At 32.3% G+C, this 25,130-nt stretch overlaps 1 protein-coding gene across 1 annotated transcript; it reads left to right on the top strand.

Moving 5' to 3' along the window:
* Positions 1 to 1,902: 1,902 nt before the first annotated feature.
* LOC110094890 (probable protein phosphatase 2C 15) lies at positions 1,903 to 13,672 on the top strand. The gene is made up of 8 exons (XM_020820230.2): positions 1,903 to 2,360; positions 2,593 to 2,764; positions 2,881 to 3,034; positions 3,117 to 3,180; positions 3,794 to 3,901; positions 4,195 to 4,320; positions 4,475 to 4,710; positions 12,947 to 13,672. Exons 1-8 carry the CDS (start codon positions 2,139 to 2,141, stop codon positions 13,164 to 13,166), a joined length of 1,302 nt encoding a protein of 433 aa, XP_020675889.1. The 5' UTR covers positions 1,903 to 2,138; the 3' UTR covers positions 13,167 to 13,672.
* Positions 13,673 to 25,130: the final 11,458 nt, after the last annotated feature.

Consider the following 25,130-nt stretch of genomic DNA (forward strand, 5'->3'; position numbering starts at 1 on the left):
TACACTGCCCCTAAAATCAAGAGAAAATTATTATAATTAAAGCATATTAATATCTATATTATCGGGAATATGATTTGCAAATTTGACTTAATGATTTTTAATAATTATTTGATTGGGTCAAAGTATGAGCTATTACAAGTGATCTTCTTGCTATTATAAATATGATTTTGGTGAATGAATATAGTGAAATATTCTCTTATGTATGATATTCATTGGCTTTTGCATGATAGATTGATTCATATTGATGATTTATAAATAATTTGATAAAGAGTTAAAAATATAAAATAGACAATTCTTCTAATTTAGATTTTGGAGCGTGACAGGAGGTCTGACGATGGCGATCAGGTGGTGGTTCGATGGAGGTTGTCTGACAGCAACAGTCAAGTATTGGTCTGACAGTGGTGCTTAAGTAGATTGTTGGGACTCTTCTAGCCTTTGAGCTCATGAGAATCTCATGCTAAGAGTCCTTTTTATATAAAGAGTGTAAGACTATTTATAGATTTTAAGGATGGCATGCCCCATATAAAAAGTCAAAATTCGGAATACTTCATCAAATGACTTGTATTGGAACTTTTAATTACAAATAAATCTTTCAGCATTTAAGTAATTTAATGACAATGGAATTGCATGATATTGGGTTTATTAGATTCTTTTTATTGAGACGTTCAATTTGACAATGGAATTAATATCATGAGGTTAATAACTATGCTTTAATTGCTCAATCTATGCTTATTTGTAGGGGAATCAGAGCATTCTAGGTTTGCCTCAATAAAAATAAAAAATAAAAAAGGTTTGCCTCAATAAATCGTTCAATTTAGCTATAAATTTACTGGAATTATAGTTCTAATTATTCTTAATTTAACTATGGAAGTTTTCAATTTAAATTATAGTTCTAATTATTCTTAATTATGCTAGACATGGTGTTACTGCGCAAATCTTCAGACAATCTTAGATATGATACTTATGGAATACTAATTATTCTTACTAATAGGTTATTGCTAATTCCACTTGCTCGCTTATTAGTGCATCATTTGTTCTCCATTTCATTGCCTAACCTACCCAAGGCTTTATTTTCACTAGTTTAGTCATTTATATATGTTTTAGTAGTTAACAACTTCTCCAGATCAATGCACTCCAGCTGTTCGGTTAAATGCCCCATCAAAATAATAAATTCAAAATAATTTGCCACATTTCATGCCGCTTAATGAGTTAAAATGAAAATGAGTTTTATTTTATCTTGTAACTAATATTTTTTTAAATAATTAATTCAAAATAAATTTATAAACTATCAATGTCGGTTCAGACTGAATGAAAAAGTTGAAAAAAAAAAATTAAATAATATATTTGTGCTCTCGCTGTAAAAGGTTTAGGCTCCAGTTTCTGGCTCCGCCACTTTGTGTGTGAGTCTATCTTGATTGACCTAATTATCAAAATAATAATAATGAATTTATGATTTCATGCACAATATTTATAAAAATAATAAATTTTAATTATGTAAAAAAATAAAATAAAACAAGAAATTCTCCAATAGTTTATTTATTTCTTTAATAGATCATTTTATATCACATATGCTCTTATATTATGACAGCCAAAAAAAATATAAATAACTTATTTAAAAGTAAATTTAATTATTTTAAATTATTGCATTTTCATAATTTTCTGTTAAAATAAAACCTTAATATGATTTTTTTTATATTGCATTTAAAAAAACTCAGCAGTCGTTCGTAACGAAGCTTTAATAAAATTTATTTTGGATATTTCGCTGGCTCAATTAAACTGTCGTTAAACTGTCCTATATTTTAGCTAGATGTATCGGAATGTGGGGACCGCGCGGTATGCGGTGACCGGTGAGTGTATAAAAAATACTATTAGTATAATTGTATTTGTTGGTGCTGATTGGCGGAACAGTTCATCAGTGTTTCCGCTGAAAACCGCGTCTTTGGGCTGTCAATCTCTCTCTACCTCTTTCCTATCTCTTCTGCTCTCTTCTCAGATCTGAAAGTCTCACCTATTTTTCTCCGCCCGGCTTCTCTCCCTCTCTCTCCTCTCCCCGCACATCTAGGGATGCCAAGGCGGCGCCGGCTTATCGTGACGGCGGCCTATTGGAGGGCGTAGATCTCCTTGAAAACACAGCAGAGATGGCGGCTGGCGATGTCGGCGACGGGGGGAGGCGTCGTGAACACGAAATGGTTCCCCTTGCGGCACTAATACGCCGGGAGTTGAAGAGAGAGAAGCCGGAGAAGACGCTGGTGCGCTTTGGCTGCGCTGCACAGTCAAAGAAGGGGGAAGACTACTTTTTAGTGAAGACCGACTGTCAGAGACTACCTGGGAATCCTTCCTCCACCTTTTGCGTCTTTGCGGTAAGACTGCGATTCTGATTGATGCTGTTGACATAGCCATTTCTACGGGATTCAAAAATAGATTGTTTGCCAGGAGACTGTGCCAGATTGGCCTATATGTATATTCATGTATAGATTTTAATTCAATTACTAGGGTTTTTCAGATTTGGGCATGGGATTGTTAGTCCTTGAAAGATATTTTAAGTGTTTTCAGCTTTTCTATTCGAAAGAAACTTATGTGAAGGAGTTGCAGATCTTTGACGGGCACAATGGTAATGCTGCTGCAATTTTCGCAAGGGACAATTTACTGAACCACATAATTGGCGCTATTCCTCGAGGGCTCGGAAGGGAGGAGTGGCTTCATGCTCTTCCACGCGCTTTGGTTGCAGGGTTTGTGAAGACTGACAAAGAGTTCCAGAGCAAAGGTTAGTTTTTTTTTCAGTAGATTTATTTTTTTATGCTTGCTGTTAGGATATGAAATCTTGATTTTTTTTTTCTTTTATTTTGGTGCTCTTATGCTGAGTGTGCTTGTGGCTATTAGGGCAAACTTCTGGGACTACTGCAACATTTGTCATAATTGATGGATGGACTATTACTGTTGCTTCGGTTGGCGACTCTCGTTGCATTCTGGATGCACAGGGAGGAGATGTTTCCCTTCTTACTGTTGATCATAGACTAGAAGAAAATGCTGAAGAGTGGGTATTGATTTGATTTATGTCGTTATCAATTTAGTTTGATTTTGTTTGTCAACTGAATTGCTTTATCTTTCATGGGCAGGAGGGAGAGAGTGACTGCCAGTGGAGGTGAGGTAGGAAGGCTCAGTATTGTCGGTGGTGCTGAGGTGGGTTTATATTACTGAAAGCTTTTTAGATGTTGTAATCGGCTTATGAAATTAGTTCATCTGTGGATTATTTCCTTTTAGTGCGTGGGACTTACATATGTACCACTTATAATTATTCTATTTATGTATTTAACACCCAAAACTTCATATTTAGTCATATAACATTCAATTATTTAATTAACATAAAAAATATTATCTTTCCCTTCCTCAACATTAACTTCCATCACAAGGAGCTGTCATGGAGAACTTCTCTTCTCCTTTACATAGTAAAGGTCTAGTTGATTCCCTTCCCTAGCTAGATCACAGCACGATTCATCACCTCTTCTTCGTTGTCAAGGGTCCTTTACATGCTTTCAGTCCCTTCCGTTCCTCCAATAAGATTCTTTTGCAATCGTCTTACCTCGTATTCATCGATGAGGATTTCAGGATTTTGGCTAGGAGTGAACAAGAGTGAAGGCTAGAAAGGAGATATTGTGATGTGAAATTTAATATAGTGAGCTCGACAAATAGGAGATTGTATGTGTTAAATATGTAAATTAGAATGTTATATGTATATAAATCCCACTTTTTTTTATAAATGGTGTGTTTAACTGCAACTTATCTCTGTTCACAGATTGGCCCCCTCAGATGCTGGCCTGGTGGGTTGTGCCTTTCCAGGTCAATTGGAGATATGGATGTAGGGGAGTTTATAGTTCCTATACCACATGTTAAGCAAGTAAAGGTATCTTTTTTTTTTTTTTTTTTTTTTTTTTTTTTTTTTTTTTTTTTTGTGAACGTCAGTCTTTTTTATGTTTTTTTTTTTTTTTCAAAATCACAGGCTTCATACTTTAGATCTATTCTTCATCAAAATTCTTACTTTTTAAGATGAATAATTCTCCCCCAGATTTTTTTTTTTCAGTGAGCGGCACATACCAAAATGTTTTATGAATCTGTGGTTGGATTTGTGTTATTTGTTGAATAGAAAAAGAGAAGCAACTATGCGCTTTTTGACTGATATGACTCATTTTGCTTCAGTTATCGAAAACTGGGGGAAGGTTAATAATTGCTTCAGATGGCATTTGGGATGCATTACCATCTGAGATAGCTGCAAAATGTTGTCGTGGGTTAACTGCAGAGCTTGCGGCTCGACAAGTTGTGAAGGTTGCTCTTACTATTTTAATTCACGTACTGTTGTTTTGTGACTGAACTGCTTCAAAGGCCAGAAATTTTGTTTGATTGATTTGTTGGAAAACTACTGTTGCTTTAGATAATTATCATATTTATACTTTCATCAACTTTCTCAATTATCATTTAGGAAGCACTGAGGTCAAGGGGGCTGAAAGATGACACAACATGCATTGTTGTTGATGTGATTCCACCTAATGATTTCATAGAAGAGCCTCCATCACCGCCTAAAGATTTGAACAAACTTAAGTGTCTAGGTTTCAGGAAAAAGTCACGAGATTCTACTAGTAAGCTGGCGAAGAAATTGTCTGCTGTTGGTATAGTAGAAGAATTATTTGAAGAAGGTTCAGCTATGCTGGCTGAGAGGTAAGTTTTTATGAATTTTGGGTCATTAAAGTTTCATTATATGGATTTTTTTCTAGATTATACTTCTTGCATTTTTTCTGTATTGATAGATTGAAGTAGGCTTATGGAAAAAATCTTATTCTAGTTAATTTATTTGTTATGTTTTATGTTGTCCGTTTTTCTGCAGCATATAAAATGGCCTGCAATATTGTTGATATATCCAATGGTTAGTGCACATTTATTAAAAATAAAGTTTCAATTACTCTTTTGAGCTACAAAATTGTCCAACATGGAAGTTGAGGCATGAGTTATTAGCATTGTCGATTTAGATGCTAATTTTTAAAGTATTTTAAACAAAAAATTCTTATTATGCATTCAAGGCATTACCAGTTTTCTAAGGTATAACCAACTCTTTTTTCAAGGCATTACCAAGCCTCTCGCCTCTTGAGCATTGTTTAAAATTGCATAATATGAGGTGACCTCTATGCAATTATGGTGAAAAATGCCTCAAGTCTTACGCCTCAAGCATTTTTAATGAGGCTTGCGCCTCATTGTGGCTGAGGCTTGTCTTGACGCGTGCCTCATGTCGTTAAAGTGAGGTGTATGTCTTATCCTAATTATATTTTTTTATTAAAACTTACCTAGAGAAATGTGGATATGATGGCTATATGAATGAGGACATTTAGAAAGTTCTTCTTGATTCCCATGTTATTTTTCCTCTCAAGTTCTTTTCTTTTTCTCTTCTCTCTCCCTTCATGGAGCTCTCTCCTAAGGCTTGAAGTTGTCATTATTTTCATCTCTGTTTCACAAAAAAAAGGTCTAACAATTTTGTGTTATTGTTAAGCCTCCACAAAACCACAATATGAAATCCTTGCATCCACCATTTGACAACATGGGGGTAGCACATGCTCTAGAGAGAATCATCAACGTCAAGTCCTTGATGGAATAACAAGTCCAGACCTAGTAGAATTGATGCACGAAGTGAAATAGCCGCTCACAATGCTGGAGGTGAACAGTCTACACCATCCTCACTTTGCATGGAAACCTCATAGGTGTCACTTACTATAGCAATAATGCTCAAAGATATTATGGGAAGAAATCTATTTAAGACAATGCACAAATATATTCCCCATTTCTCTACTGGAAACCTCGAGCCATCGATTCTAAATATAGAACAATAGCATTCCTACCCCAAAGTGTTGGAGGATGATAAGTTAATAGTGACCTCATTCCAACTTGATGGTGTCATCGAAAATGGATTCATTGGCTCTCTAAAACCAACATATTATAGCCTTGGCAAGCATTCATCACTATCTCTACAACTGTTTGGTCCCATCAAACTATCTCAACATGTAGGGTGAATTAGCAAACCTAATCCAAACATCTATTTTGGAGGAATATCAACTCTAATTTAAATAAACCCCAACCAAATTATTTGTGTTGACAGACATTTTTTATAGAACTATTTTGAATATGGCCTCAACACTGATGTTTGTAAAGAAGTGCGCTTTCATCGCCTTACATTATTGGACCAAGCAATCAAACTCGTAAAGCTAATTGAGGACAAGATAAATGATGAATTGATGACCCGTCCATCTTGGGCTGTACTCCAAACCCTCTGAAATTCGTACCTTCTCCATCATCTACACTATTATTATTGTTCTAATTCACAGATTATCAACCACCAAAGTATTGGCTGGATGGGAGAAAGGAGTATACTATAATTGCAATGAAAAAATCACCAATTGATCATTTATGTAACTATCAAATGTTTACTCTAATGAAGACAACCAAAGGTTCAACCAAACTACTGAGGAAACCAACCCAACATCCTATGCAACTACCTTCGAAATCCATACCGAGTCTTGCCCCACTATCATACTCAATGCATTGGCTAAACAACCTCTACTTAACACCTTGCGTATCCAAAGACAACTATAGAATAATGGCGTGTAAATCCTCATCAATGTTGACTCCATGCATAATTTTGTACAACAATGTTTGATGGAATATTTGCATTTACCCACCAACCATTACACATATTAGTTGTTTATTTGTTAACAAAACCACATTACTTAGCCAACACAAGTGTTTGGATATCTCACTCATGTTACATCATCCATGGTCGTTGACTTTTTTATTTTGCCAATTCAAGGTGCTGAAATCTTTTTGGGATTGCAATGACTATAACTCTTAGGCAACAACACAACAAATTATAATACCTTTTCTATGAAATTTCACTTGGCAGAACAACACCATTAAATTTTGAGGTATTCACACACTTTTTATCAAACAAATTCAATTCCACCACTTCATAAAATTGCAAGCCTTGTCTTATATTCCATCCTTATGCTATCTCACAAATATGCCAAACTAACCTACTAAAACACGCAAACAACCATTTCTCACCCTTGCCTATAATATAATTTCTTCAAACCTTTTTCATTCTTCTAAAACTCTAATCATTTACCCCCATCCTATTCAGAAGATCACCATTTTTTTTTTAAATTGGGAACATCACGAATTAATATAAAATGAGCCACTATCCACATTTCCAAAAATTTACTATCAAAATTATGATTTGGCCCCAACAGTTTATCCGCCCAACTACAACCCATTTTTCTTCTCCCATTCTTTTAGTTAAAAAGAGAGACGACACTTGTTTTTTTTTGTGTTGACTACAATGCCTTGAAATAGGGTAACATCCCGAATCATTTTTCGAATGGCTCCGGCTATCACCAAATCTCGAGTGATTTTCCTATCCTCATCGTGAATGAATTACTCTTACCAACTCTCAACGCAAATATTTTTCCAAGTTGGACCTCTGCTCCGACTATCACCCAATCCAAATGGCATAACAACTCAGAAAGGTAGGTTTTCGAGTGCACGAAGTTTACCATGAATTTGTCGTTATGCCCTTTGATCATATAAACATGCCGACCACATTCCAAAATATTATGAATACAATATTAAAGCCATATCTACATCAATTTGTTCTTGTTTTATTTGATGATATACTTGTATAGCTTATCTCTAGCAGTTCACATTGAACACTTCAATCTCATCCTTCACCATCTTGTCGGTAACAACCAATATCTCAAACAATCAAAGTGGTTGCTCGACTAATCATGCATTGACTATTTGGGTCACATCAAGGACGTTTTAGGCTTCTTCCATCTGCAACTGGAGATGATCTCTGCCATCCTAAAATGTCCATAACCTCAAAACTAAAAGCTACTCTAAGGGTTTCTTTGACTCGCTGGCTACTACCACAGGTTTGTAAAATATTTTGCTCAGATTGCTGTCCCCTAAATACCATAAAAATGCATGAGTGGATCAATTCTGCAACTAATGCCTTCAACCAACTAAAGTATGTGCTGTCTACCTCATTAGTTTTGACTTAACCAAATTTCTCCAAATGATTCACTATCAATATGAATACCTCTGGGGTAGGCATTGGCATGGTATTTCTCCCGATGCAAACAATAAAAAGCTTGATAGAAAATGCAGCAAACTTCAACGTATGTTTGCAAGATATTTTAAATTTCCAAATTAGTGGCTTGTTAGTATCCAACTTTTATTGGATTTACGTTTACCATTCAAACAGATAATCAAAGTATTCAAGAACTTATGAATCAAGTCAGCTAAATTCTAGCTCAACACTTTCTAATTAAACTTTTGTGCTATTATAACAACATTAATAATCCTTGCTTGGACACTGTTGTCTCAAGCGTGCTCTCATTCCAACATGGATCAACTGGTTGTAGGGATGTCCATTATTTTTGTTCTAGTCTTATATTTTTTCATGCTTGATCAATGATTATATTTGATGAAACTTGATCCATTGATAAATCTCATTCTGCAAATTTCAATCAACAATGTGATCTTACATTTTAAGATATTAAGGCAGAATGTTAAAATAAAATTTGAAGGAGAATAATCATTCTCCTCAGTGCTAAATAAGTTTGTGTTTATCCTAGAAGAAGTTAAGATAAAAGGTCTAGATTGGGTGTTGGGTGAGGACACAATTTAATTGGCTTGGTATGTTAGATCCTCTTTATCAATAATGTTGAATCCTGAAAATTTTTGAGCTATTATTTTATTCCAGTAAGAAGGGTGACAATAAGTCTTTTGATTTTAGTTACATATACCAGTAGTTCTAGCATGTGCTTATGTTATGCTTTTAACTGTATGGATATGGGTGGCCTTTTGCATTAGTATTCTCGTGCATGCTCTCATTTAGAAGGTTCTTTGGGCTTGTATTCTTCTTTTCCTGTCAAAGAAAGAGCGTAGAACTAAATATGTAATGTGAAGCTAGCTATGATTGGATCATGGGATGTATCTTTAGCATGTTATGTTTTATATCTAAATCAAGGCTAGTTTCAATTGTTTAATTCTCTTTTTTTTTTTTTTTAACATCCTAAATCTGAAGGGGATGTTTTGAAGGGGCAAGGAGTGATCATTGGGGGACAATCTTGAAAAGGTACTTTTGGTAGATTTCTAAGATGTCATGTTCTGAGGGAAAAAGATGCATTATAAGTTAAATCCACATTGGGAAGGGTGAGGAGATTATTCAATAAAATGTTACACTCAAATATGTGATGTGTCTTTTGGTGCAACTGGGTAGAGTTTGATTATGAACTTGATGGCCACATCGTGATTGAGTACTCCTGTGATGGATAACTTGTAAGTTTCAGTAAGAAGGGTAAAGTTGTAAGGCTCAACCTAGCATGGGATAGTCTGGGCCAAAAAAGACTTACTTCACATAATGTGAGTTGGGTTGTTACAATTAGTATCACAGCTAGACTTCCTCTATTATGATTTGTTTTTTTGAGACAAACCAAGTAAAAGCTGTTTGTGACATCCCGAATTCGATGAGAGGGTGGGGGTGATTTTTAAGGCATAAGTTCATGCAAGGAATAGCTCTTGACATGCTTTTAAGAGAAAAGAAGGGGCAAGAATGAACTAAGTTCTACATCAAAAAGGAAGAAAATGTTATCAGGCTATATTAGTAAGTTTAGATCTAAATATGTGACGTCTCTTCGTGTAATAGGTGAAATTTTATTGAGAACTTCATCATTAATCATGCTCATGATATAGAACTCTATATAGAACTCTTAAATGACTTCGTGGTACATCATATGAAGAAAGGTAAAACTATTGGATTAGCCTAATACATGATGTGCCAAAGCAGATAATACTTGACAATAGGTGGGTTTCCTTGAGCCAACAACTCTTAGCTATTTATCTAACAAACCATATTAATTTTTTGAATAAGAGCAAGGCTATATTACGTTTCACATTTCTGTTTGAAAAGTTTAGGGTGTTATTCACTCCATGCGAACACCATGGATTCATATTTTGCCGGGAAAGATCATCATTAATCTTCTTTTCCAATTATTTTAACAGCAAGTATTAATATTCCTATAAGATTAATGTGTGTATTATATATTAACTTAATACATTTTGTGACCTGCCCATCATTTGAAAATTTAAGTCGCAAATATGAAAATTTATGAGGCAAATGTGTATTCAAAATATTTTGCTCAACAATTGGAGAATCTAGGATACTAAGTGGAAGAAATTGGGGATGGGGGAAGACCGGACAAATGTAAATAGCACATAAAACTTATCTGTTTAGCAGGCTTTGATTGGAGAGACAATACGGCGTAGAAAAAGTTTTTACCCACGAAGGTGCGGGAGGGATAATGGGTAACCTGTCGACATTGGACAGGAGCAATGGAGGTGAGCAATAGACAGTTACAGCTGGAAAGGAAACTAAGGGGTTTGGAGTTTGAGTGGCAGCTTGCGTTTGTTTTGTGGGAGACAAAGGATTGCGTTCGGAGGGAAGATATAGTTTAGTTAATGATGTTTAGAAATTTTATATGGTCAGTGAACTAGATTTATAATTATGTTAAGGACTTAATCAGATCATTATTTGTGTTGAGCTTCCTAGAAGCTCAATCCATTGATGTGTCTACATGTTATGTAGCTCACTTGAAATATTTAACTTCTATCAGCTCTCTGTACATAATAACTCAGATGCATGTGTTAATCATATATTTGCAATTACATTAAACTAATTGTATGAATATAATGAAAAATAACTCTACTCTTGTTCTCTCCCTCTAAAATCCTCTTGATTTAAGGAAAGCAGGGTGAGGATTTTTATGGATTGAGACAATGGGAAGTGTAAACTACATGAATACAAAGATAATGAGATAATAAATATAAAGATAGATATATTTGTGAAGATGGATTCAAACAAAAACAAAATTAATTTTCAGAATAGAATTTGAAGGGCATATTACCCCGTAAGAATATTAAAGTCACATTTTTTATCATAGACATTCGATTTATGGCCAGTTGATTTTCTTCATGCACTAATAATCAAAATCATGATATGCTGAATAATCCCTAAAACCCCTATTTATAGATTTCATTCCTTAATAATAAACTAGAAAACTTAACAGTAAATTATTCACGTAATCCTGACAGAAATGAAAATGTCCAAGTGATCCAAAATGAATCGATCCAAAATTACTAGCACCATCAGCTCTGCTCTACCATACTGTTTTCTTCTCTCCCTTTGCATTTATATATGCTCCCAGCCATGGACACCATTCCTGAAGAATGTTTTTCTACAAATTTGCATATCTTCCTTTCATGGCTATCATTTCCATTTCGCTTCGCTTGTCATGTGCATTGCCGTTCTCTTGCTGCAGCACACATTTTTCGTTTGTTTGTTGTGGCCGACATACTCTTTCTGCCCGGCAATTTTCCTAGCTCATCTTGTTCTAAATACTTCTGGCTCCTTGTTTGGCTGATTTATATGAGCGGAAGAGTGAAAAGTGAAATAATTTTTTCTCCATTCTAATCTGTTAAGAGTCAAATTCTTTTTTAGATTTAATAAAAAAAAAATGATTGCTATTTAACAGCTTTATAACTAGTGGTATGCAGGATTTCAAGACTTTAGAATTGTTTGATTGTCAGTCATATGTATCAAATTTTGAGAATGAATGATTCCTATCATATTAGAATATAATTGTGATTTCAAAGTATAGATTTTCAATTAGCTCTGAATTAAATAGTGGGTTATTATGATGCCATATTGTCATGCTTTTATTGGTGAAATGCATTGATAAAACTAGACTTTTAAGAATTCCTTCCTTTATTTTTCTTCTAATCTTTATTTTTTTACATGCTTGAATAATGCTTTTATTATTACCTATGGGATTGTTTGATTTAAAGTAATTTGAGTTTAGAGTAAAAGGAATGCAAGGATTTTAAATTTTTAGATGTTTAGTTAGGTGAAAAATAAATTCAACTTAATTTGTTGATGCGTTTGAAATTCACATTTTAGTTCATTTTTTGTATATTCAAAGATTACCTAATTTGGGTAATTTCCGAATACACCACATCACCATTCTCACATACGCTAGCCATTTTCCATTGTCACGTCACCCCTAGCCCCCGCTACTACCATCGGTTGCCTACCTATGTCCATCACCCTCACTGTCTATGATCCCCAGCAGCCGCCCGTCATATTTTTAAAATACTTGTATTTGAAATGCATCATAACAACAACAACATGCCTTTATCCCACTACGTGGGGTTGACTACATAATTTTTTTTTTTCTATCATGTCCTATTAAGAGTTAAAATCTCATTCAAATGCATCATAACTAACTAAGAAATAATTCATTGCGTTTGATTTGATTTCAACTAGACAACTTATACATTTCTACAATATATATATTTGTTTTACATTGTATTTAAAGCTACAATGAATTCCAAATTCTTCCACACAAACAACCCTAAATTGATGGAACTTGATCCGCTAGTAATTTTCATGTTGGAAATCACAATCATTGATATCTTCTTAATTTCAAGATAGTAAGGCAACAGTTGCAACAATAAAATTGGTAGGAGAATAATCATTCTCCTTAGAGAGGAGAAGTCTCTCTCTCTCTCTCTCTCTCTCTCTCTCTCTCTATATATATATATATGCGTGCACGCACGCCCTATTCAAAGTCTAGACTAGACATTGGATGAAGACAATACAATCTTCTGACTTTACTTAATAATTGACTTCCATGGATTGCGGGCCATACATCATCATAATTGCAGCTCAATTTCTTTCAAAACTATCATCTTATTGTTCCATATGATTTTGAGAGCTTAGAGGAAAGAAGGAATTCTTCTTCTTTTTTTCTTTTTAATCACTGATGGATGGTTATCTGAATGCATTGGCCAGGTTAGGACATCAATCTTCATCATCACAAATATATTCTACTCTCTTCAAATGTGCTATTTGCCAATTGGACCTTGCTCCTTGTGAAGGCATATCAGTTCATGCTGGTTCCATATTTTCCACTAGCTCAAGGCCATGGGAAGGTCCTTTCCTCTGCGCCGATTGTCGAATCAAGAAGGATGCCATGGAAGGCAAGCGTCCCAGCGGCGTCAAGGTTCCATAATTTTTTTCTTCGCCGCCATGTTTATTCTTGATTCTTTTACTGGATAAAAGTTGCTAAGAATATTCTGATATAATTTTTGGTCAAATTGGGCCCGAAAATTGTTCGATTTACTTTGAGATGAGTGCCATATAAATTTTGTTTGTGCAGCGCTAATCTTAAAGCAAATTCAATGCTTTCAAAGTTCATCTTGACTAAAACATTATCAGGATATTATCCTACACAATTTTTTCCCCCATTTTCTCTGCCATTTTCCTGAACTGTTTGATTATTAAGAGACAAAATAGCTAAAGGAAGTGGTTAGTGATGATGGATGTGGCATTTAAATTCAGTTCTTTTGGAGGGTTTTAATATTCAGAGTGTGAAGTAGTCAGTAACAAAAAGTTCAAAATGTTGTGGAATGAGATCATAAGATTTTTCTTCAATGTACAGTTTATAGCAAGCTCTATGGCTTGACAAGATATTTGTTAGGAATTTATTGGCTAGTGTGCTTTGTTTTTTGGCTCTTATTTTACTGGATAGATGAGTATTTTTCTGAATTAGGAATTACTTCTGTGAGATTTGTTCTGCAAAAAGGATTGTTTTTGTGCATAAAATAATGAATTTGGGCATAAAAACAATGGAATGAAAAAGATTTGTTGAAGTTTTTTTTTTCTCCTAAATTTTATAGCATTTGTTTATGAGTTTAATGGTTTGAATTTGAATCATCTGAATACACATGGGGTTTGGCTTAGACTCTAATGTTGAGACCAACGTAGGACTGTAAGTGAGTCAGTTGGCTCGTGAGCCAGCTCATGCTCAACTTGCTAGCGAGTCAAGCTTATAGAGGCATGAGTATAAATTCAAGCTCATGTATTATGTGAGTTCGAGCTCAAGCTTGGCTCGTTCGGCTCATTAGCTTGTCGAGACAACTCTATTAATATTAATGAATGTATTGGTATTTATATTAGACTAATTGATTGTTTTTTCTCCATATTTAAAATAAAAAATTAAGCATTTGAGTTGTGATTGAGCCTTATATTTTTCATTTGGGCTTAGCAAATGAGCTTGAGTTAAGTATAAATCAAATGAGCTTGGATTGATTTGATTCCTTTACACTCCTTGGCAACAATAAAGGACTATTAATGCATATAGCAACCTACGTACAAGTATCACCAATATACTTCAAATGATCACTACTTGCCTATATGCAATACTACCTATGGGCATTAACAAGGGATCCTTAATGTACACAAAAGTCCATCTGTTGGTGAAGACTGGAAACTTATAATACATGCTACAATTCATCTATGAGCTCAGCATAGAATTTGTAGTGCACACAATAATTTGCCTATGGGCAAGGACAAGGAGCTCGTATCAAACAAATCAACTTGCATGTAGGTGAGAACAGGGGAACTCATAATGGATAAGATAATTATCCCACGAGAAGCACTAAAATTTATAATTTCAATTTAATGTATAAACGTTATAAACAATGTTAAATTTAAACTTAAATGGGCTAAAGGAACTAAACATCTCTCTTATTTGTAGTTAGAAGAAATCTAATGTGCTTTCTTATGTCATTAGATCTGTAACACTCATACAAGCAGACAAAAGATGTTTCTTGAATTTTAAATAGAATTTTACATGCATTTAATAAGTCACTTATGCAAAGCATCACATTTAAATATTTTTAAATCTCCCTCATGAATTAAAATATAATTTTCTAATCATAAGGGCACGGCCTTAAAAAGCATGTCATTGCCTTGAGAACTGTGTAGTAGCCTTGAGGCGAGCATGCGATTGCTTTGAGAAGTGTGCTATCTTTTTGGGAAGCGTGTCATTGTCTCGAAAGTATGCAACAAGCTAGCAAAGCATGTCTTGAGAAATGTGTGGAGACATTGAAATGTGTGCAAATAATTGAAAGGGTGTAAACACATTATGAAAATTCATTAAAATATATGCAAGTATATCATGATAACACATTGAAAACGTTATCATTGAAAACTATGTGACGTATTGAATGCATGTGTACGTATCATGCAAGTGCACTAAAAAACATGTAAGTGTTTAGTGCAAATGCATCAAAAAGGGTGCACATCATTTAAAGATAAATTTTAGTTCTCTCCATCCACTTTGATAAATGTGCTAAATATACAACATAAATATCTGAGAATACTACATAAGGTTTAAAGCTCATTAAGATTTTATTTTCAAACTAATTACCCGCAAGTGTTCCGACTAATATGCTAAACTTGCAAACATCGATGTAAGAGAATGTTGCATGGGGTTTAAAGCTCGTTAATGTAAGATTCTATTTAAACTGATTACCTGCATGTGCTCCAACCATCTCATTTAACACCTAAACATATTGTTTGAGAACGATGTGCGAGTAAAATTTTGAAGTCTAATTCTCCTCCTTGAAAGGACTAGAGTAGATACAAGTTGAATTAATAAGTGAATGCCAAATTGCAAATTCATAGGAAGATTTTATTTTAAAGTTCATATTAGGCCTTCAAAGACTCTTTAAATGAAACTCATCGTAGAAACAAAATATCTCAGTTATTGGCGTTCATATGATAACTAACAAGGTCAATAATTGAACTAGATTATCTGTTAACGAATGAATAGAATTGAAAACATTCAAATAACCAATTATTTAAATCCCCGATGATGATCGTGTAGAAGATGAATCTCAATCGTATGTAACTCTACCTTTTAAATGCCCCTCAATACTAATAAAATATAAATATTTTCAAGTAACTTTAACATTACATTGATGATGAATTGTTGAAAGCTAATTTAATCGGAATGGTTAATTTTTAAATTCTACTAGAATCCTAAAACTTAATATCTATATAAAAAAATTAATATTTAAAATTAAAATTAATCATCTAATAACTTAAAACAAAACACATCCACCCTCTACAACCATTTAACCAGGATGATTAACTCAAGAATAACTCTATTTCACAAAGAATGAATACCAAATCGAGAAAATCACTAAGATTCATTTCAAATATTTTTTTGTCAGTAATGACACTACATTTTTCCTCTAACTGGTGGCTTAGTCAAATGGCTCCATAGAATTCATAGTTTGGTCAAACAGCTCTACGAGACAAATAGTTATGAATAATCCTTTAATCGGTGGCTTGGATAGATAACTCCACAAAGAACCGGCTTGGCCAGAATGGCTCCACGTGGAAATAAATTATGATTGTGGCCCTTTGACCTGGTGGCTTTGTCGAATGACTCATCTATATTATAATCATAGCTAAAAGCTTGTATGTTCCCCAATGACTAATGCCCATAAGTAATGAATCATATGGTATAATTAATAGGGCACAAGCCTTCTATTAGCTAAGGTTGATTTGAATTCATCCCATAAACAAATATTCACTCAAAGTCTACAAGATATCATTGTACGAAGAAATGCATGATTGTTGATAAGGATTCTTCGATAAAGTTGGATCAACTATCTTCACTAACTAAATAGACTAGGGATCATGATGACCTTGGATTATAGAACCATGAGATGTTAATAAGGTTCATCATCATTCTCTTCACCATCCATTTTAAGTGTAAGGTGGTGAATTTTGAATATTAAATATTATCTAAAACATCTAAATCTGTCGGTGATACTATATATCAAGTATTTAATATCTATTTAGTGGCTAGCCTTAATAGAAAGTGCTCTCTCATTATTGAGAGGGGTAATTAACTATAAGGGCATGCACCTATAAAAATTCAAAACTCATATCTTAAAAGTCATCATTACAAGGAAAAAATCTCTAGGCAGTATCTTATCTATATCTAATTTGTCTTCCAAAAATTTCCCCTGAAACATAATTCATTAAAACTTTCATCAAATATATGGGGAGAGGCCGGGGCCCTAAATGTAATGTTCCAAAATCAAATTTCGGAAGAACTTCCTATTTTAATATCTTCTTTAATCAATTTGAGCTTATATGAATCTATCAATAAAAATCAATCAAGCAAAAGAAATTAAAAATTATATACATCAAAATATAAAATTATATTAATTCCCCAAAATTTATATACAATAGCCAATAGGTCAATCCGTTTATTCATCAGCCTGTCTTTTAGCTCTTGACTATCAAAGAATAAAACTAAAGAAAATGCAGAAACAAAATAAAACTTGAATCTCAAAGTTGTCATACCTCCACTGGATCCTAACCCCTTCTTAAAAATATGTAAAATCACATGTGAGTTGACAACTCAGTAGATTACCAAAACCTACAACTGAAATCAATGCAAGACAATATGAATAGCATGGATGTTTATTCAATCATTATCAGTATGAACATTTAATTATAAAACAAGTAATAATCAATGAAAAAGTAACATGACATATAATCTATAAACATCTATAACTAGAGCATTGATTAATAACCAAGTGAACATATATAAAAGGTCAATAAACTCTATCATTTCTATACCAATTTGTTAAGAACAATTATCTCTATCTTGGTTTTGGAAATCTATATACTTATCATAGTTAAATGCATGTCATATAGTGTTGATGCTATGTATGTATCTCATGTCTTATTCAAATGCAATGTAACATACTAGTGTAGTATATCATGTATGTTGGATAATCCATATGAATCCTATATTCATATATCATGTAGTTATTATAATTTATAATTAATGATTTATATCTTTCATATACTCTTATATCATCTTATTATATAATATACTAATTATTAATAATTATTAAAATAATATCAATAAAATCGAATAAATTAATCATACTTTTATATAGCAGATATATACATAATACGATATTTACTCCTACACCAATAAGCGTATGCAAGCACTATAAGACATGCAATAATTATTATTACGATATTTTTTTTTTTTCTTGTATCTAGTCCTGTAGGCAACCTTACAGGAATCAATCTCATTTACAAGTCCATTTAGGTCATGTGACTTTCATATAAAAGTCATTACTTATTGTCTGTCAGTATTATCATAGCAATGTTATAAAAAGTTGCATGTTAATAAGCATATAAAAGGATTTTTAACAATTATTTCTCAATTCTTAAATTATATCCAAATTAATCAATTAGGATATTTCCCCAAACTAAAAAAATATCGGTAAAAATTTAATATATTCCAATCAAAATGCTCATATTAAATGATATTTGGGTGAAAGTTTGCTAAGATTAAATATCACAATTTTGTATATTTTAACCAAATTAAATCATAAAACAAAAAAATATGCAAATCATTGAAATCAAGAGGTAGGGTAAATGATAGTCTACCTCAAGAATAAACAATTTTTTCAACAAGATTGCTAACGAAAAATCGTCTATGACTTCAATTCCTAATATTCTTTTTTTTTTCTCTCCTCTATTTTTCCTTATTTTCTTTATTTCTTATGTATTTACCTCTCTGTTAGCTAGCCAAATGAGATAAAAGGGGATTTAAGGGAGTGGATAAAGATATATAGGAATAAAACAATAATATATATCATATAATTATATAAATTATTAGTTTTAAATACAAAAATCATATAAATCATTTTATTAACTTCAAATTCAGAATCCAAAAAATTTAAGAAAATATTCATAAATCGCTATCATTTTTTTAAAAAAATGGGTGAAATCAGTTTGCAAACGGAACTCTAAGATCTAACAACTCTCAATTTTTGACATTATACCCAAAAATTAAGAAAATATTATTCTAAATAAAACATAATAATATCTTAATGGCTAATGATTTTAAATTTGAAATTATAATGACTCCTAAAAATTATTTAATTCAACCAAAATATTAGCTGTTACACAAAAGCTCAAATTTTCAGAGCCCACGTAAATTTTTCAAAGATGACTTAATTTGAAGGTAGCAAAGTTGATGGTCAATCTAAGGCATCAATTTGTGTATGAATCATAACCATCAATGATAGATCTTTGAAGTTTTTGAATATTTGAACCATACTAAATGAACCATCTTGTTCTTCAAAAAACAAAATATTCAATGAGATTAAAATATTCAACTACTGTTCTTCCTTTTTTAAGATTATTGAGGTGATTCAATTTTTATTGTTTGAACAATATACACTAATTTAGTATATAATTTAAGATTATATAATTTAATTTAGAGCATCTCTCTAAAACATGATAACATCATACTATAATCTCAATGAATAATTCAACCCAACATTCACAAACTAATCACACGAGATTGAGCATTATAACATTAAAAAGATGAGCAACAACATAATATTAACAAGCAAATATGGTACAATAATTAGAAGCTTTGGCTTAATAAATTAATTTGTTAATAATAATTGAAATTTTCTAAATGGTTTGTTAAATTATTTTTATTAAGATACAATTATATTTTAATATGTAATTAGTTTATGATTCAAGGTAAGTATAAAGATCTTATTTAAAATTAATGTAAAATGTATATTGTAGTTTAATAGCTTAGGTAACTTGCTTTTTGTCATTTAAAATTAAAATTCATCTCAAAATGTATATTTAGCACTCATTTATTGGGAATGGTGACTCAATGCACAAATTTAGGTTTCATTCGGGACAGCTTTCCTATTACTTTTAAAACAATTTTTTAGTATAAAAATATCTTGAATTAAGATTTTTTTTATATTTTAAGCTCTACTATGTGTGTGATTTCAAAGTCATCATATAATGTGATTGTGAAGTGAAGACTGAGTAATATATTGAACTTAGGCTTTGCTAGGGATGATTTTTTTACTGCTTCTTAAAGCAGAAGAAATATGTCCCAAACGAAACCTTTGACTTTATTTAAGACAGTTTTGTTACTGCTTTATGAAGCAATTTCTTAGTACAAGGATTTTTTTTTAATTTAAAAATTACTAGAAATTAATCTGCTTCATAAAATAATAAGAAAGTTATCCCAAATGAAACCTTAATTTGCTATGTGACACAACTGTTGATGTATATCTTCTCACTCTACCAATAAATATGTTTAAAATAAAAAAAGCTCAAAATGAAATGCTTGAATAGAAATAAAAGTCAAAATCTATATGAGAAAAAGGAAAAAAATTAAATAACGTATATCAACAAGCAACCTTTACAAGGATTATAATAGCAACTCAAGTTATCTATTCAATTTTGTATGGACCAAACTAATCAAGCCGTGTTGTTATTTTGATTTGGATTCAACCAAATCTCTAAGCAATTGAGCTAACACTTTAGTAACTTGAAGTCGCTTAAAGAAGTTATTCTATAAGTTGTTTCTAAACTCAACAAATGATTTCAACATTGTTATTCATTCTTGAGCAAATTGAAGCCACTAGGGGTAAGGTCTAGTTGCCAATAAACTTGTAAATGGAAGTCACACAAGCATTCAAAAGCTACTCGATAACTCAATCAAGTCATGGAAGATTACTTCAATGAATCATTCTAAAAAATCTCACCCTTTATTTAGACTTTGTCAAGTGCCCTCTATGCACTTAGATAACAATAAAACACCTGCACTTTTTTATTTTATGGTTTAGGGTTTCGTTAAATCATGATATATAATTTTACTAATATGTATATGCTCATATAACATTGAACCGCAATCTAAACTTATGAATAAGAGGCATGAAGAAAAATATGAGACATTAAGTAGTTTATTCATCATTAAGGCTTCATTTAGGGCAGCTTTCTTATTGCTTCTTAAAACAACTTTTAATATAAAAATTTTAAATTTCGTAGTAAAAAGCTGCTTTAAGAAAGTAGAAAGAAAGACATCCCAAATGAAGCCTAAGTTTTCTGAAGTCATACTGTTAAAGGTTTAGGAAGAATTAGTTCCTTTTCATGTGGTCAAAAATTTCTTACAGGTGTTTGAGATGTTTCTCCCATGCTAATCAGTCGTGTATGAAAATGACGTTCAGATAAACATCAAGAATAGCCTTATAATGCCATTGACGCACTTCAATTCAGTCAAGTTTTATTATGTTCAATTCATTCATTTAAAAAAAGTTGGTATTATCTCTTTTCTCAGCAGATAAGTTAGTCAATGCTTCACTAATTGATGAAGTGTAAGAAAAACCATATGTCAAATAGTTCCTTTGAGCACCTTATAGGAACATAGAATTATGTTACATGTCTCTCTTCTTGCATCATCATTATGTTGAGTGCATGTTGGGAAATATCAACTTTGATGTTAAATGCTTTATGTAGATTCAACAAGGCTAATACTTGAGTTGGCTTGTCCTTCCTTTGAGAAGAATGATCATACCTTATATTTTCGAATCATGAGAATTTTTTCTTGGCCATCACCAGTGAATCCAGCAGTATCGCAAGCATATATAAGTTTTGGATGAACCTTGTTACATACTGGCACATTTTTGTGAATCTCCACATATCAATCATAATATATGGTTGTAGTGAATATACTATGGCTTTGATCTTTTCATAGTCAATTTTAATCTCCTTATCACTAATTTTGACACCCAAGTAGACTATGTTTTGGATAGTTGGACATGAAAACAATTTCCCACTCTACTGACCAAATTAATAGCCACCCCTTTAGTGTCTTCAAGGAATACAAGCTTCAGTTGAGATCTAAACATGATGGAAACTCGTCATCTACTTTATATGCATGGACACTAACTACTTTGTTGACTTCCTCATGCATGTGACCCCATGAAGCGTGTGATTCTTTGAAAGCTTCTTTCATACAGGGGCGGATCTACAGTGGGGGCCCTGGGGGGATGGGCCCCCCCATTGGCCCAACAATTAAATTCAATTTATTTTAAATTATATTAGTATAATAATTAATATATATGGATTAAATCTAATTTCTAAACTAATAAGCCATCCCCATCCGCTTTCGTGCTCCGCATTTGCTACAATTTTTTTTCCAAATGATGTGGACCAATTTCTCTCCTGTTCTCTCTCTCTCTCTCTCTCTCTCTCTCTCCCCCCCCCTTTATCTCACCCTCTCTCCCTTATTTCTCTTCGGCTCTCTCTCTTTACTTTCTCTCTCTACTTTCTATTTGCCCAATATTATCGCCCTCATTATAGCTCTCTTTTTTTTGGAAATTAGACTTATAGCTGCCCATTTTTAAAATCTTGATATTAAGGACTCTAAAAAATTATTTAATTCAACCAAAATATAGCTTTACACCAAAAGCTCAAATTTTCAGAGCTCGCATGTAACATTTTTCAAAGATGACTTAATTTGAAGGTAGCAAAGTTGATGGTCAATCCTAAGGCATCAATTTGTGTATGAATCATAACCTCACAATGATAGATCTTTGAAGTTTTTGAATATTTTGAACCATATAATTGAACCATCTGTTTTTCAAAACAAACTAATTCAATGAGATTAAAATTTCAACTACTGTTCTTTCCTTTTTTAAAGATATTGGGCGATTCAATTTTTATTGTTTGAACATATACACTAATTTAGTATATATAAAAGATTATATAATTTAAGTTAGAGTATCTCTCTATTGAACATGATAACAGTCATACTATAATCTCAATGAATAATTCAACCCAACATTCACAAACTAATCACATTGAGATTGAGCATTATAACATTAAAGATGAGCAAAACATTAATTAACAAGAAAATATGGTGCATAATTAGAAGCTTTGGTTTAAGTAATTAATTTGTTAATAATTAACTTAGAAATTTTCCAAAATGGTTTGTTAAATTATTTTTATTAAGTATCATTATAGTTTTAATATGTAATTAGTTTATGATTCAAAGGTAAGTATTAAATTTCTTATTTAGAAAATTAAATGTTAAAAATTGTATTTATTAGTTTAATAGCTTAAGGTAACTTGATTTTTGTCATTTAAAATTAAAAATCATCTCAAAATGTATATTTAGCACTCTTTTATTGGGAATGGTGACTCAATGCAAAAATTTAGATTTCATTCGGGACACTCTTTCCTATTACTTTTTAAAACAATTTTTTAGTAAAAATATCTTGAACTAAGATTTTTTTTATATTTTAAGCTCTACAATGTGTGTGATTTCAAAGTCATCTTATAACGTGATTGTGAAGTGAATACCGAGTAATATATTGAACTTAGGCTTTGTTAGGGACGATTTTTTTACTGCTTAAGGAAGAAGAAATATGTCCCAAACGAAACTGTAGACTTTATTTAAGACAGATTTGTTATTGCTTTATGAAGCAATTTCTTAGTACAAAGCTTTTTTTTAATTTAAAAATTTTGTACTAGAAATCTGCTTCATAAAATAATAAGAAAGTTATCCCAAATTAAGCCTTAATATGCTATGTGACACAACTGTTGATGTATATCTTCTCACTCTACCAATAAATACGTTCAAAATAAAAAAAAAAGCTCAAAATGAAATGCTTGAATTGAAATAAAAGTCAAAATCTATTTGAGAAAAAGGAAAAAAAAATTAAATAACTTATATCAACAAGCAACCTTTACAAGGTTTATATTAGCAACTCAAGTTATCTATTCAATTATGTATGGACCAAGCTAATCAAATCGTGTTGTTATTTTGATTTGGATTCAACCAAATCTCTAAGCAATTGAGCTAACACTTTAGTAACTTGAAGTCGCTTAAAGAAGTTATTCTATAAGTTGTTTCTAAACTCAACAAATGATTTCAACATTGTTATTCATTCTTGAGCAAATTGAAGCCACTAGGGGTAAGGTCTAGTTGCCAATAAACTTGTAAATGGAAGTCACACAAGCATTCAAAAGCTACTCTATAACTCAATCAAGTCATGGAAGATTACTTCAATGAATCATTCTAAGAAAATCTCACCTTTTATTTAGACTTTGTCAAGTGCCCTCTATGTACTTAGATAACAATAAAACACCTGCACTTTTTTATTTTAGGGTTTAGGGTTAAGGGTTTCATTAAATCATGCTATATAAATTTACTAATATGTATATGCTCATATAACACCAAACCGCAATCTAAACTTTTGAATAAGAGGCATGAAGATAAATATGAGACATTAATTAGTTTATTCATCATTAAGTATTCATTTGGGGCAGCTTTCTTATTGCTTCTTAAAATAGCTTTTAATATAAAAATTTTAAATTTTGTAGTAAAAAGTTCCTTTGAGAAGTAGAAAGAAAGTCGTCCCAAACGAAGCGTAAGTTTTCTGAAGTCATACTGTTAAAGGTTTATGAAGAATTGGTTCCTTTTCATGTAGTCAAAATTTTCTTACAGGTGTTTGAGATGTTTCTCACTTGCTAATCAGTCATGTATGAAAATGATGTTCAGATAAACATCAAGAATAGCCTTATAATGCCATTGACGCACTTCAATCCAGTAAAGTTTTATTATGTTCAAATCATTCATTTTAAAAAAGTTGGTATTATCTCTTTTCTCAGCAGATAAGTTAGTCAATGCTTCACTAATTGATGAAGTGTAAGAAAAACCATATGTCAAATAGTTCCTTTGAGCACGTTATAGGAACATAGATTTATGTTACGTGTCTCTCTTCTTGCATCATCATTATGTTGAGTGCATGTTGGGAAATATCAACTTTGATGTTAAATGCTTTATGTAGATTCAACAAGGCTAATACTTGAGCTGGCTTGTCCTTCCTTTGAGAAGATGGATCATACCTTATATTTTCGAATCATGAGAAATTTTTCTTGGCCATCACCAGTGAATCTTGCAGTATCATGAGCATAGGTAAGTTCTGGATGAACCTTGTTACATACTGGCACATTTTTGTGAATCTCCGCATATCAATCATAATATGTGGTTGTAGTGAATATACTATGGCTTGGATCTTTTCGTAGTAAATTTTAATCTCCTTATCACTAATTTTGATACCCAAGTAGATTATGTTTTGGATAGTTGGGCATGAAAACATTCTCCCACTCTACTGACCAAATTAATAGCCACCCCTTTAGTGTCTTCAAGCATACAAGCTTCAGTTGAGATCTAAACATGATGGAAACTCCTCATCTACTTTATATGCATGGACACTAGCTACTCATATGACTTCCTCATGCATATGACCCCATGAAG

This window comes from Dendrobium catenatum, unplaced genomic scaffold (genome assembly GCF_001605985.2).
Source record: "Dendrobium catenatum unplaced genomic scaffold, ASM160598v2 fragScaff_scaffold_1413, whole genome shotgun sequence".
Lineage (NCBI taxonomy): Eukaryota > Viridiplantae > Streptophyta > Magnoliopsida > Asparagales > Orchidaceae > Dendrobium > Dendrobium catenatum.

Bases quoted from the DNA above. Each gene is read 5' to 3' on its own strand.
- LOC110094890 (XM_020820230.2), top strand. From the start codon at position 2,139: ATGGCGGCTGGCGATGTCGGCGACGGGGGGAGGCGTCGTGAACACGAA. The intron at 2,361-2,592 runs GTAAGACTGCGA...AAGGAGTTGCAG, and splicing joins CCACCTTTTGCGTCTTTGCG to ATCTTTGACGGGCACAATGG. The intron at 2,765-2,880 runs GTTAGTTTTTTT...TGTGGCTATTAG, and splicing joins CAAAGAGTTCCAGAGCAAAG to GGCAAACTTCTGGGACTACT.